Source organism: Suricata suricatta, chromosome 16, assembly GCF_006229205.1.
Source record: "Suricata suricatta isolate VVHF042 chromosome 16, meerkat_22Aug2017_6uvM2_HiC, whole genome shotgun sequence".
Classification (NCBI taxonomy): Eukaryota; Metazoa; Chordata; class Mammalia; order Carnivora; family Herpestidae; genus Suricata; species Suricata suricatta.
This window is the reverse complement of record NC_043715.1, coordinates 34,651,565-34,666,607: the sequence shown is the minus strand read 5'-3', so window position 1 is coordinate 34,666,607 and position 15,043 is coordinate 34,651,565. Positions and strand designations below refer to the sequence as shown.

Sequence of the window (15,043 nt, the reverse complement as noted above, 5' to 3'; positions counted from 1 at the left end):
TGTAATGCTGAAATACATTAGTCAGAGAAAGACAAACATCATATGAGTTTTACTTATATGTGAAATTTAAGAAACAAAACAAGCACATAAAGAAAATGAGATAAATTAAAAAAATAGCCTCTTAAATATAGAGAAGAAACTAGTATTTGCCAGAGGGGAGGTGGGAGAGGGGATGGCTGAAACAGATAAAGGGGATTAACAGTATAATTATCCTGATAAGCACTTAGAAGTGTATAGAGTTGCTGAATCCTTATATTGTACAACTGAAATGAACATAACAATGAATGTTAACTACACTTAAATTTAAAAAACAATCTAACCTAGGGCAAAAGAAAATCAGCCTAGGCTGAGAGGATATCAAATAGTTAAAAGTACTTCATAATTATATTATACCTTATATTTATGTGTAATGAGGCGTTTTATTCTCCAGATGGATATAGATAAATCAAAATGATTGATTTTCTCATTCCTAATACCTCAATATTTACTTTAGGTATTGTTTTCAAGGCCACCTAGAAAACAAATATCCCCCAGCAGTGGGAGATTTAATTTATAGTAATCATTAAGTATTTAACAACTGTATTTCTATCATCAGTAAAACAAATATAATGAATTTTTTAAAAAGTAAACAACAACAATAAAGTAAACAAAAATAAATCCTGGTTTAGTTATCTTTCTCCCTCTTGCCATGTTAAAAAAAAAAGAGGATCAAGTTGTTTGCTGTCGAAGTAGCCTTTAGAAGCTGGGCTCTGGTCTACACAGAGCTTCTCCACTCATCCTAGCTTCCTTCCTATGAAGAAGTGTGAGTCATGACCAACATCAATGACCATGGTTTAATCGATGGCTGATAATGAACTTTCTTCCACAAACTTGTACTATACGTTTTTTGAGATCTGCTTATTTTCCATTCATATTTAATAAAACGTAAAATGGTTTAATTTAAATTGAATAAAATACAATTATTAGTAAATAGGAGAGAAATCAAGATCTAAAATTACAACTCGTTAAGTGTCTATTGGGTACCTGGCACTTCACACACAGTGTTTCATTTAATCTTTACTTTCACATCACATGCAGACACTTATTCTCATTTTGTGTACGAGGAAAGTCAGTTTCAATACCTGACCATTACTTGATGAATGTCAGTCAGCTGGACAATTTGTCCTGTCCTCAAATCCTGTCTACTATTATATAGCCTGAAATTCAATTTTAAGACTTGGAGTCTATTCTTCATTAATTAATAGTCTGTTGTCTATTCTTCATTAATTAATATTTCATACAATCTACATCAAGCTAAAAGTAAAATAAAATCAAATAATCAGTTTGGTAGTCTTCTACTTGCAATTATATAAATATATATATTTGGGAAATACACATGTATTTGGGAAAGACTCCTTAATCCTGGTCAAGTTGGCAGTCAGTTTAGTGTATGTTGTTATTTTTAAATATAAGCCTGAAGGCAAGGAGGAAAAATTAGTCTTTTAAAAAGGGTTTTCTTCAATAAACCATCATGCTGACAAATTAAATGATAGTAACCTCTCTCAACAGCTGACAGCCTAGCAGGGGCCCTGTTAACATTCACATTAGGGCAGACTGATTGGTTTAATTGGCAGTCATGCCTAAAAACCTGCAGAGGGATTGATGCTGAATGAATCATTTCCTTCAGCAATATTCAGCAGTTTGAATGCAGCAATGCAACCAAAGGCTCTTAAAGTTGCTCTATTTATTGTTGAAACCAACCGACCAAGTGATTACTTTCATTTTATTTTCTAAAATTGTGTGCTTTTACTGAAAGCCATCATTTAAAAATGCTTCAAAGAAAAGATTTCTTACCACATTTTCCCATATCTCAAACTGGAAGGTACTAGAGGCAGACAATGTCGTGAGGAATAAATCTGAAAGGAAAATAATAGAATTGTAAGTGTTGTTACTGATGTGTACATTTAAAACATGAAGAAATGCAATACATAAAAATAGTTACTAACACAGTTGTACTTAAACATATTTAAATTATATTTTAAGGAGCTTGATCCCATCAAAGCAAGCAAGCAGATGATCCTGTACTTGTACAATTAAAGAAAATGTATTTAAAGGGGTCATTTGGTCTTAGTTCTTCAAAAGCTTTCTTTCTTTCTTTTTAAGATCTTTAATTTTTGAGAGAGAGAGAGGGAGAGGGAGAGAACATGGGCAGGAGAGGGGCAGAGAGTGAGGGGGACAGAGGATCTGAAGCAGGCCCTGACAGAAGCCTGATGCAGGGCTTGAACTTCGAACTCAGTTACCATGAGACCATGACCTGAGCTGAAGTCATACACTTAATCGACTGAGCCATTCAGGTGCCCCAAGCATTCTTTAAGAGGGGTTATGCATACTAACCTTTTTATGTCACACATTTTTATGTTAAGGTAGACTATATTTTTAAAAAAAATATCCTAAACAGAATCACATTGTGCTTTCTCAACCTAAAAGTTATGCTTCGCTATATGTCATAGTTGGGTTTCAGAATTATTTTAAATCATAGTATTCTAGCGCCAAAATCTTTAGTAGTCATGTTAGATGAACAATAAATCATATTTCAAGTTTTGAACAGAATTGTCCATATGTAGTCCAACTAAACAAAATTGCTTTATTGGAAAGTGCAAGATTTTTAATAAAATTTGTTGAAAAATAGGTTGACCGTCAAAACTAACATCCTATTAATGCAAAGGCCAAGTGAATTGCAAATCTATTATAGTGTGGTACTTACTATATTTGCATAATGACAATTTTACTTAGTGAATATATAAAGTTTCAAAATGATGAGTTGACTCATAGGAATATTAAAATAAAATTATTCATCTGTGCTTTTAAAAATGGGAATTATTCAGAGTCATATGCAGACCAGGACTATTTTAAAGAAAACCGTATTTTTTTTTGCACCATCAAATATGTTTAAGAGAAATATTCTTTACATTTTAACGTGTTTTCTGTAGAGCTTTCATATGAATTTTATGAGACTAATTTATGTAATAATTATAACTAATTTTCATAGAATCCCCAGAAACCTAAGGAATATTCTTCACTTGTAGAATTTGCAGTACTCAAACTCCTGATTCTAAGTAAGTGGTACTATTCTTTATGTGAATGTATCAAATATCTCTGTTTATTTTTACACTAAGGATGCTTTGCCTGTGGACATACAAATGTAGTCTTTAATGAAGGCAATTTCATTACTCCATCAAATATACACTCCCAATGAAGTGTCTATTTCCATACTCGTTTAGGAAAAATCCCAAACAATACCTGAGATTGTGAGATGACATACCTACAGCCAATATCCTCTCTTCCTCCCATACACCCTCCACACTGCCATCAGAATGATGAAAAATCAGAAGTGAAAAATTTGATCTCATTCCTTCTCCTCCAGGATCTCTTCTCCCCATATGAAGAAGGCCTACTTACCTAAGCTTCCATGCTCATTTCCTGCTACACCCTTACATGAAACTGACTCTCCATAGTACTCCTTTACATCACAGCCATCTGATGTCCCCATCAATCCTGATGCCCTTCCTCTCCCTTAGGCACAGCTTTCCCTCCATTGTTATTCCACTATGGTATCAGTGAAGGGTTATTACAAGAAACCATGATATTCCGGTTTTTATCTTTGTGGTTCTTACACACTTGGAAATAATATGTGCTCAAATGATTGTTTAATAACCAAACGATACCATATATATCTCTACATACACTGGCATATACAGTATATACATGGAATTATTTAGTTATTCAATATAGAGAGCGTTTCTTGCAAATATAAAAACTAAACTAAAAATAGTTACTCTATTGCCTCTTTAAAGAGTCTTGGGAAAAGAATGGTCTTATGTTACAGCATTTCATTAAAAATAAGTAGGACTGATTATAGCGACTACTATCTTAAGAATGTTTAAAAGTTGTTAATTTTTATTTATCTGAAAATGTGGGTGATCAGGTTAAGGAAGTGGTTAGGGATTAAGAGGCACAGATATTTCTAAGAATCACTTAGAGCCATGTCAGTGCAAGCTCTGAGCTATCTGAAAGACGTAAAAAATGGATAATTATGCTATTAGTATATAATATAGGTGAATTTGTTCAAACAGAAAACATTACACTGTTGAAATTCTTAATGCATTTGAGAATAAATGAAGAGGCATCTTTCCAGTGAGGGATCCTGTGGCCTTGATAAGCCAGTTAGCTTTGTAGGACTGGAAGAGCTTATCTGTCACATGAATGGCCACGCAGGGTTACTTAGAAGGGAGGGGTGGATGGTTACCAGCATCCTCTCATCATTCCGGAAAAATAACACAAAATGTTTTTTCCTGTTGGTGTTGCACTAGTCTCAATATATTTGTATAAAAGGTGATAAATTATGAGCTTTCTGCTCTTTCATTCATCGTTAGAAAATTGAATAACTATAACTACAATGTTTACTGATTCTATTTTCATAGCGTCACAAGCTATTTATTAAGATTTGGAACACAGTAAAGTGAGATGAGGGATTAGAAGTACCTTGTAAAACAGATTAAAAAATCATTTCACTATTCAATTGTGTAAAAAGGTTATAGGAAAAATAAATGATTCATTATGTGGAGAAAGAGAGACAATTAATTATTAACAATTCAATACGAAGAATCACACCTCTGACTGAAATGAGAATGAAATAACATGGAGCAAAATATTTTAGTCAACAAAGCAACAAAGTTCTCACCCTCCTACATGGCTGAGAGTAATCCCCACAACATAATCAAAGGAAATGTTCCCAATGAAACTGTAGTGGATGCTGTGACATGCCACCCAGGTTCCCTCTTAGGCACGAAGGACTTACTACTTCAGCTGCTGGGAATGCTACAGCCGACCGTCCTTTGTAGCCACCCTTCCTGGAACAGCTAGGGGTGAAAAGAGCTACCCTGCCAAAGGCTGCACCCCGTTCTGCACTGGCCTGCATTCAATAACTAGTCAGTTCAGAGAAGTAAAGTCTAGACCCCCTCACCACGACTCAGGACAACTCTTCAGGGCTACTGCACATTCAGAAGCCCAAGGTCAATTGAGGCTTTGACTGACACTAAATCATAGCCCAACTCTGCTTCCTTCCCTTCTCCTCCAGCAGTACTGACTGTCACAGCACTCCTGAAAATTAAACTTCTTGCACATGAGATTCCATCTTAGAGACTGTATCCTAGGAAATGCAATTTACAGCAGTTGATACCAAAAGGAATCTGAGAAAGCAGTTACTAAGATTTTGGAGTTGGATCACCTAGCAAGGGACCACCAATAAGGATTCTTTTATGGGGGTAAGCAGTGCACAGATGGCCATACTATCTTTTACTGGCATTATTGGGATGGTATTCTGGTGGAAGGGAATGCCCTGGGGGGGCGGGGGTGGTCACTCAGGCTTTTTAAGAAAAAGAGGTAAATACTAACCAGAAGGACAGTGAAATTAGATAGCAAAGGTTACCTAAGGAAATAAAGGAGAGACACACAGGCCAAACATGACTGCTCAGAAATTAAAAGCTATGTGAGAAAGCTGAGGGCCTTGTGGGTAGCATCTAAGGAGGTTCCCATCTCCTGCAGCAGGAAGGCAAACATGGGCTGAAGACCAAGACCAGGATTTAATGGTAAGAGAGCTCCCAAGAAGGTTAAGTTCTCAACCTAAGCTGGTCTTAGCCTTAAGAGGGGTCTGGGCCCTACTTAGGAAAGAATGATACTTGTTTCATGGATTAGGAACATCTGCATGATGAACCTGACAATCTTTAATCCTCAGACTAACTTGAGCCTTCAAAGTTTGTATAAGTGGCCCACTCTTCATTATTAAAGGCTCCTGTTTGAAAATGATAAAGTTTCTCCTAAAGGCTACTGTTCTCTCTTGTTTAAAGATGATGGAGAAGATTCTACTGCCAATGGGCAACATGACTCCCAGTTCCTACAGTCTGTCTCATCTTCTCTCCTGGGCACTATGCCAAAAGGAGGGGTTAAGTTCCTGGTCAGGAATGGGACAGACCCGTAAAGGAAAAAGGAATTCTGGCCTGAATTAAGTCCAGGATGTAGACAACACGTAGTGATAGGAGCTAGGAGAGTATGCAGGAGACCATACTCTGAGACTGCTGGATCAAGACGGGAGAAGGGGGGGCAGGGAGACTGGGTGTGGGGTGGGGCAGAATAAAGAGCTGGGGACAAGGGGACTACATTGGATCCCTTCCATCCTAGAAACGACACAATTCACTTCACAGGACTAGACCATCCTCTGGATCTGGATTTGAGTTTTCTGTCTTGGAAGCTAGTTTTTAAAATGCTAATATGATGATAGCTGACATCACTGGTATTCACTTGAAGAAATAATCCTTAACAAAAGATCATGAGTTAGTGAAAAATTCAGGATATAAACCCCAAACTCAATTAAATCCTTTTTCATTAGCATCTGTAGCAAGTAAAATAGTGAAACTATTCAATGCACATGCAGTTCTTTCCCAGAAAATACAGACCCATAGTCAAGTAAGTGTATACAAAAACATTAAATGGTATTGCTCCAATTATCTCCATTCATAGCGTGAAAGGATTAAGCGACTGCAGTTTTAAACATTACCAAGTGCAGCAGCCTTCTTTTCAAATGAAAAGGCTTTTGGTTATAGTTGGTATCAAAAGGAAGCCCACTTAGGAGTTTTGAAAACTTAAATTGGAAGTTTGACTATGCAAACTAAGCCATGTTTGGAAAAATCCAGTTTCATGACTGTGATTAAAGTTTAAAGTTAGAGGACAATAGGCACCTAACACTCTTTGGATATACTATGTATAAAATGAAGGAAGAGGTTAAAAACTGTAATTTCTGGCAGTGTATCCTTGCAGTGTGAAGTCTTGATGTTTTAAAAAAAATTTGATGGAGATTTAAAAAAAATATTCATAATGTCATTTAGATTTCCTGTATGAAGAAAGTCTCTTTGAATAATAAAAGTCACCGTATTTCCAAAGGAGTAATATTATGGTTCATTTGGGAAAATATAGTTAATAAAACATGTTTAGAATTTCCTGGAAGCATCACATCAGATATTTCCACAAAGAATGGTTCAAAGCAGTATCATAGTTTGTGCTGTTTCAATGCTTGAGACAGGAGGACATGCTAAGCTCATGCCTACATATGTTCTACAACACTGTCCAGTCTTTCTCAGGCCTGGTTATATTAGCAAAGATCAGCATAAAAGCGCAGAATGCAAACAGATTTCCCTTGCTTCCACCTGTTCGTAGAAAAGCAAACTGAAGGCCACAGGATAGCTGAAATTGTGCAGACAAATGAACTCTTCCTCTTCTTAGCAGCAGTTTGCACTCTGTGGTTCCAAGGTCATCTACTCACACACTGTGAGGCATGAGGCCCAAATTAAGCAAGTTAACAGGCTCTGGTACAACCAAGATGATCAAATGGTAAAACGTTACAGAGCAAGAAAATGGACTGTCGGTCTCAGGATGGATGATGCAGTAGGAAGTAGGGGACCTAAAAGAAATCAGAGCCTATCACCGACCAAAGAGGACAGCAACTCATTAGCTGCAGGCAATGGCAGGTATGGAAATATGGTTTTCTTAAATACGGAAAATTATACTTTAAAAATACTGAAGTCTGATTCAAAATATTTTAAGCAGTAAGGACACAAAACCAGAAACATGTTTGCAGACATGTTTCGGCCACAGGTACTAGATTGAAACATCTGACAGATTGACTGTTTTGCTTATATACCTGTTTGCTGAGAAGCCACCCTCTTTCCTATATTCCCTATATCAAATAACACTGCCAAATCATATTCGGTACGGATGCACTAATTTAATAAGATATAAGGAACTTATTTAAATGGGTGTCCCATTCACCAGACAGTGTTCTTAGGAAAAAGTATACATTTCTAGGAATCATTTAAAATTTTGTTTTTTAAGTTCAAAACCTTTTATCTAGACTTCCCTTTCTTTTTCCTGTCCTGAGACACTGGGCCCCATATGAAGATTCACTACACCTAGCAGAGAGTTCTGACCACCTCCAACCTAAGAGTGTGTACACAAGGTAACAGATTTAGACACCATACTCTGGAACACAGCAACCCCTGACAAGAGTGGAAGCCCACAATCCTGGGTAAACAATAAACAACTCCTGCCCACCTTCCCTCATCAGTGAAATCCTTAACAGAAGTACTTTTGCTGTACGAAAACAAAACCCCAATCAGATTGGATTTACTTATTTCCGATTGTGTCGGAACACAAAAATCTCAGGTGAAAACAATAAACTTGAAGTTAACAGACTGCTGGCAACAAATGAGGGGGGCCTAGAAGCACCTTCAAATCGAATGTTTAAAGGGGGTTACAATTTTCCTTTGATGAGGATTATTAACAAATAAAGAATGATATTTCACTTACATTTTTACCATAGGAAACTTATTTTTCAGAACTTGCATGTTGAATATTTAAGTGCAATATACTCCAAGTAATTATGATAAGTTAATAATAAGTCTTAGCAACATTCTGAATTATAGTGTTATATATGTATTTTTCAACTGAAGTCACATATTTCCTCTACTCTTAAGAGGTCAGGGTCTTAAAGAATCTGAGGGCGTATACAGTTTTAATGTTTTAAATCTTGTAAAGATGTTTCTATGGGTGAACAGACATTATGATTCAAAATTCCAATATGAGAAGACTCTTCATCTTCTAGAAGAGTTCTCTATGTTTCAGAAGGAAAAGAATTCATCCGAGATAATAATAGTTAACGATGGAAAGAACTGGAGAACAGAACTTGGCATTAATTACCACTAAGATTTTCAGATTTTTCCATCAATTCTCATTAAAATAAATTTGAAATAAAGGTTTTATAACACAAATCTTAGCACTGCATTTGACCTGACGTTTTTCCTCAGGGCTGTGACATCAATCTGCATCCACCTCATTTATACAAGAAGGCATTCCATTAGTCCTTTCATTCCAAAATCCTGATCCTTTCTTATCATGTCCACTTATGCCTCATTTACAAATTTATAAAAACATCATACTTGCTAATTATTCAACAGTTGCCTATACTGCACTAATATGGCATGCTGGATTTTTGAATACTTATTTCCTCTGAATAAAAAGATTGTGTGTCCAGGAAGCAACAGACATTGGTGAGGATGTGGAGAAAGGGGAACCGTTACACTGCTGGTGGGAATGCAAACTGGTGCAGCCACTCTGAGAAACAGTATGCAGGTTCCTCAAAAAGTTAAAAATAGAACTACCCTATGACCCAGCAATTGCAGGTCTGGGAATTTACCCAAAGGGTATGAAAATACTGTTTCGAGGGATACGCACCCTGGTGTTAGGAGTAACATTACTGACAACAATCAAAGTATGGGAAGAGCCCAAATGTCCATTAACGGAAGAATGGATAAAGAAGTTGTGGTACGTGTATACACACACACGCACACACACACACACACACACACACGCACGCGCACGCGCACTGGAATATTACACAGCCATCAAAAATGTTTTGTATTTGCAATGATGTGGACTGAACTAAAGGGTATTATGCTAAGCAAAGTAAGTTAGAGAAACACAATCACCATATGATTTCACTCATGTGGAATTTAAGAAACAAAACAAATGAACGTAGAGGGGAAAAAAGAGAGAAGCAAACCATAAAATAGACTCTGAATTAAGTGATGAGTCACTAAATTTTACTGAAACTAGTATACTGTGTGTTAACTAAATGAAATTTAAATAAAAACCAAAATTTATGTGTAGAAGCATAAAGGAAAAAAATTGTGTCAGTCTATAATGATGTTAAAGGACTATTAAAGGACCTCAAATGTTTCTTTTATGGATTTCTGTCTCCTGAGTTGTTTCATTTTTAACAGAATTCTCAATTTTCACTACAGATGGGCGCCTACTCAGGGGGTTTCGGTTAGAGACGAAGCCTCAATTCTGCTCACAAAGATAGTCACTACACATTTAAAGTCAAATTCAACCTGAAATTGATTTAATTCTCAAGTGGCATGATTCAATCAAGGCGATGAATGCTCTAAAATTTGTGAGTGGAAGCTGTTGATCTCTCTGATAATGGCTATGTCAGACTGAACCGCAAAATACAGTACATATGGTCAGAAGAAGTTAGCTGATTATTCCTCTTGTAAATCCATGGGCAGGGCAGTTTACAATACAAAAGGAGTTGTTTGAAATGATTTAAACTCAGAGTCACTCAAAACCAAACTTCTAACAGTCGGGAGTTATGCCCCATTCCATTTGGGAACTCTAAATTTGTGTGCCAGCTTCTCTTCTTACCTGGTCCCAGTCTCTTTCTTATTAGGAGTTTTAAAAAATTTTATCCATTTGTTTTGAGACAGAGCAAGCGAGTGAACGTGGGGGTGGGGCAGAGCCAGACTCCCAAGCAGGCTCCATACTCAAAGGGCGGGGTTTGAACTCGTAAACCTTGAGATCATGCCCTGAGACGAAGTCAGATGCTTAACCGAATGAGCCACCCAGGTGCCCCAGTCCGAGTTTTCTTCAAAGCACCATAGAGGAACACTCTGCAAACTAGAGCAACAGTGACCTTAATGAGAGAATCCATCTACATGGTTTCTAGTCATATTTCTGGAACATACTAGATGGGAACACTTTTGCTAAATATAGAGCAGTATGGTGATAAAATGCTTAAAGTGTAATAAATTCCAATAAGTTGGAAAAAGTAAAGCTGAGCATTAACCTCTCTGGGCTTCATTTCCTTGCCCATAAAATGATGTGGTTAAACTAAATGATCTTTAAGATTTCTTTCATATCATATCCACCCACTCGTTCAACATCTTTTGAGCACCTTTCATGCACTTGGCGCTCAATTCGGTGTTAGATAAACACAGATGGGGCGTGCTCCTTACTTTTGAGGAGCTTGGCTGTGGGGAAGCAGATGTGAAAAGACCCACAGCATGTGGCGATGGCTGTGCTAGAATTACACGTGTACCCTGGGAACCGAAGTGACAGAGATACTCACTGCTTAGATGAATCTGGGGAGGGTGTCACTGAGAAGGTGACATTTGTACAGTTAGAAACTTAACAGTAGTTACTTTCAGAAGTTACAATACTCAACATCAGTGAAGTGCTAACACTGCCAACACATGATGTTTTATTGTATTAAAACTCCTCATACAGAGTATGATAAAACCAAGCAATCAGAAAATTAAGAAACTTCAAATTAAAGCAACTAATTAAATTATTGAGACATATAGCCCCTCCCTTATTCAGAAACAAGTATTAGGTAGAGCTTATCTTATTGATATACATACTAAGTACACTTATAATTATGAAAATTGCTCATAGACCCATTCCTGGTATACAAAATCTGAAGTTAATAATTATTCTGAGAAGTAAATAATTTCCTCAAGATTATGGAATTTGACTAAAATAGTACCCAAATCTCACATATGACATTACCAATGTATTTCTCGTGAAGTAGAAAAAAGTACAATAGGGAGTAAACATAAAAATTAAATGTATATTAAATGAATTAAAGCTTCCTTTCAAATAGCTACATGAAATAATTTTAAAAACTTTATGTTGGCTCCAAAAGTACATCTTTAGTGATATGGAAAGTGGACAGTTGTAATGCAAATAGTAAACTTTATGGTGTCTATTGAACCTCTAATTAACCTTCTTTTAAATATGTCTTCTCTGCCTGTGGTGGTAGCAGAATGCTGTTCATAGGTCATGTTAGAGTGCTCACATCAATAAGAAGAGAGTTAACCTTACCTTTGCAGTGTTAAAGGGCCTTACATGAGAATCAGAACCTCATTATTTAAAACTGAAAACCTAATTAGAAAACACTGTCAAAATTAAGAAAAGGAAAGGCTTGTTAAGCAAGATAGGAAAGTTCTAGGGACGCTTTGTAAATTTATCATATTTACTTACGGTATAATCTCTAACACTGCAGAATAATCCTATATAGCATCCATTATAAACCTTATCCTGAAAAGTCCCACCAGAAAAAGCAAACAACAGAATTTAAGGCAATAGGTTTAAACAAAAACTATGATCTGGCATTATGATGGGCTCCTTAGGGTTGGGAAATGCCTACTAAACGTGAAAGTCCTATCTCTGGACGGCAGCATGAGGAGCTGGTGCCACAGACCTCCTCCCCAGGAAAACAAGCATAACAGGGAAAAAAAATAATTAAAAAAAAAAAAACCACCCCAGCTGATGAAAGTCTCTGGACATTGCTGTAAAAAGCTTATAGCAGATGGAGAAACATCTCTTCAAAAAAATATACTAAAATTCAATAAGAATCGTGAGATCTTTGGCATCTGAACCACAACCAGCTCTCTCCCTTCCCCTCCTAGTTAAGTGTGACAGAAAACTCTGCTCTAAGCACGTATGGAGCCAAAACAGAGGGTTCTTTCTCCTGAGCTACCAAACAAACTATTCCTCTATATCTGTTCTTCTAGGGTAATCAAGCGCTATGGTATGTTCTTGGGAGGGGCAGGTGCCAGTATTTTTTTTTTTTTAACCTCCCCCAGCAATGTGTTCCAGAGGCTAAATTTCAAGTGAGTATAGGTGAGATGTCAGGGGAATCTCTTCAACTTTTCAGCTCATCGGCCGGAGGGTCTTCCTGAGGCACAGCACATTTAAAGTAGTGGTGGCCTGATCACCAGTGCCAGCGCTCAGCTGTAGGCTGTTGGTTCCATGCTAGAGAGGTATGTCAGGAGGATCAGATGCTACTGCCCTCAACCTGAGCTCTGCTCCTAAAGCAGGTATGCCAGAATCACTGTCTCGGCTCCCAGCTCTGGAGCCATGGCTCAAAGCTTTGACCCAGGACGAGAGGCAGGCTGCATACAGAGAGCTCGAAGCTTTGGTCTAGAAAACTGACCTTATTTAAAACAGAAAGTTGGGAAGTTCAAGCCTAAGGACACACTCAAAACCAATGAAAGAAAAGCAATTAAGACAAGACTATCAGTCTTCATGAAAGAAACACCCTAAACCATACACTGGATAACTTAGCAGAGAGAATTAGGGAAAGAAGAAATAAGAGCCTTTCTGGGGTGTAAACAACCTAAAACACTGACCTAAAAGAAATTAACCTGCAAAGGAGTCCAGAGTTAATTACATGAGGCTATGGAGCAATTTATGCCCAAGGTGTTCTTAAAAATAACAGAGCAAGGGCGCCTGGGTGGCTCAGTCAGTTAAGTGTCCGACTTCGCTCAGGTTATGGAACTTGCAGTTTGTGAGTTCAAGCCCTCCATTGAGCTGTGCTGACAACTCAGAACATGGAGTCTGCTTTGGATTCTGCGTCCCCCTCTCTCTCTCTGTTCCTCCCATACTCACACTGTCTTCTCTCTCTCTTTCAAAAACAAAGATTAAAAAATAAGTAACAGAGCAATCAGCTGGCAATTAGCCTACCAGTTGAGTGTGGTCAGGGAAGGAGACAAAGACAGCTCTACTAAAACTACTGTTATCCCAACGTCACTGCACATCCAAAGCTGTAGCCTCTGAGGAGCAATACCAGCTAACCAAGAGAGGGGAAAGTAACAAAACAATGCATAGAATAGGAACTACAAAAAAGTGTCAGCACTGTCATTTTAGAACAACTGGAGCTTAGCTTCTCAGAAAGAAATAAGGAAGGTCACCTGGTCCCCAGAATTTCCTGATCTCTAACAACAGCCAAGAACACATCCATCTAATAATGTATCTGCTCTTTTTCCGACTATGTCATACTTCAGGGTGCCTGAGCCTTTATTCCTCCAGCATAATTAGATAATCAGTAGTGCAATGATATTCAGCACACACAATATACTATCCAAAGGGCTGTGCTGGTGTTGAGGTATTCTGGGAACTCAAGAGAAGGTCCTTGGTAGATTAGAAAGATCCTACAAGAAAGAATGGCAAAGAGGCAGCAGGTAAATTTTGCTTTCTGTAATTGCTTACAGAATTGATCTTTTCATGTTTATTCACAGTTAAAAGAGACCCTAGGGGAGAGGATTCTGGGAAGATGGCAGAGTAGGAAGCACCAAGAATCTGTCTCCCCACCAAGACAACAACTACACTGGCAGAATCTGTCTCATGTCATTATTTTGGAATTCTGTAGTTTATCAAAGGTTTACAGTTTTCAGAGGACGGCGTGGATGATAAACTGCATTTGAGTTTGGTCTAATTCAGCTCCTGGCCTAGGGTCAGTCACTCATCTCACATTCCCAGCTCCATGGAAGGTAGTGTGCACCTGTTCCCGAGGCAAGATCAACAGTCTGCAGGAGCTGGCGATGCCAAGGAGGACTCTGTCTTCCAAATACTGGGGTTCTGTTCTCTAGTCACCGTTGCTGTATCTGGTCACAGAGGTTTGGGCAAAGAAGAGGGCAACCACTGTTGTACTTGCCCTTGCTGTTGCATCCCCCCACTTTCAGCTGCTGGGACTTCCAGGGGGTTTAAAGGATTGGCTCCCCCACCCCCATTTTTCTCTTTTTCCCAATTTAAGAGACAGACATTAAAGACTAGGACATTAAAAAACAACTGAGTATATGGGAAACATTAGAGAAATTTCCCAAGCATGCTCAGGGAAGGCTCAGGTCCAGAAAAAACCCGAAAAGTCTTTAAGTTTATACCTCAGGTTGACCCATGGCACTGAGAGAGCCTACAACAATCAAAAACAATAAACAATAACAACAACAAAACTCAGTAAGCCTTGGAGAGGAAGAACCTGCTCTCAGGGGTTAAGACATTATTAGATTCACGTGTCCAGTGTTCAGTAAGAATTCACAATGCATACAAAGAAAAAGTAAAGTACAGCCCATTCAAAGGAAAACAAACACATAAACAAACAGATTTGTTCCTAAAAAAGACTTCCTGGTAGTTCTAGTAAACAATGGCTTTAAAACAACCACCTTAAAGATGCTCAAAGAACTCTAGGAAGATGTGAAGAATGTCAATAAAACAATGTCTGAACAAAATGGTGTCTGGCCCCGCCAAGTTTTCTGTCTGCCTCAGGCAAGGATTATCACTCCGTTGAGTGAGCCAGTAAACAAGATTTGCATCTGGAGGCTGGAGATTGCCATTT

The 15,043-nt window shown here is 37.8% G+C and overlaps 1 protein-coding gene across 2 annotated transcripts in view; it reads right to left on the bottom strand.

The window, feature by feature from the left end:
* The window catches only part of ITFG1 (integrin alpha FG-GAP repeat containing 1), a 270,698-nt gene that overhangs the window by 194,702 nt on the left and 60,953 nt on the right, over positions 1-15,043 (bottom strand). For both annotated transcript variants that reach the window (XM_029924964.1, XM_029924963.1), the window contains exon 7: positions 1,834-1,895. In XM_029924964.1, the coding sequence (XP_029780824.1) occupies positions 1,834-1,895 (62 nt within the window). The remainder of the gene's footprint in view (positions 1-1,833; positions 1,896-15,043) is intronic.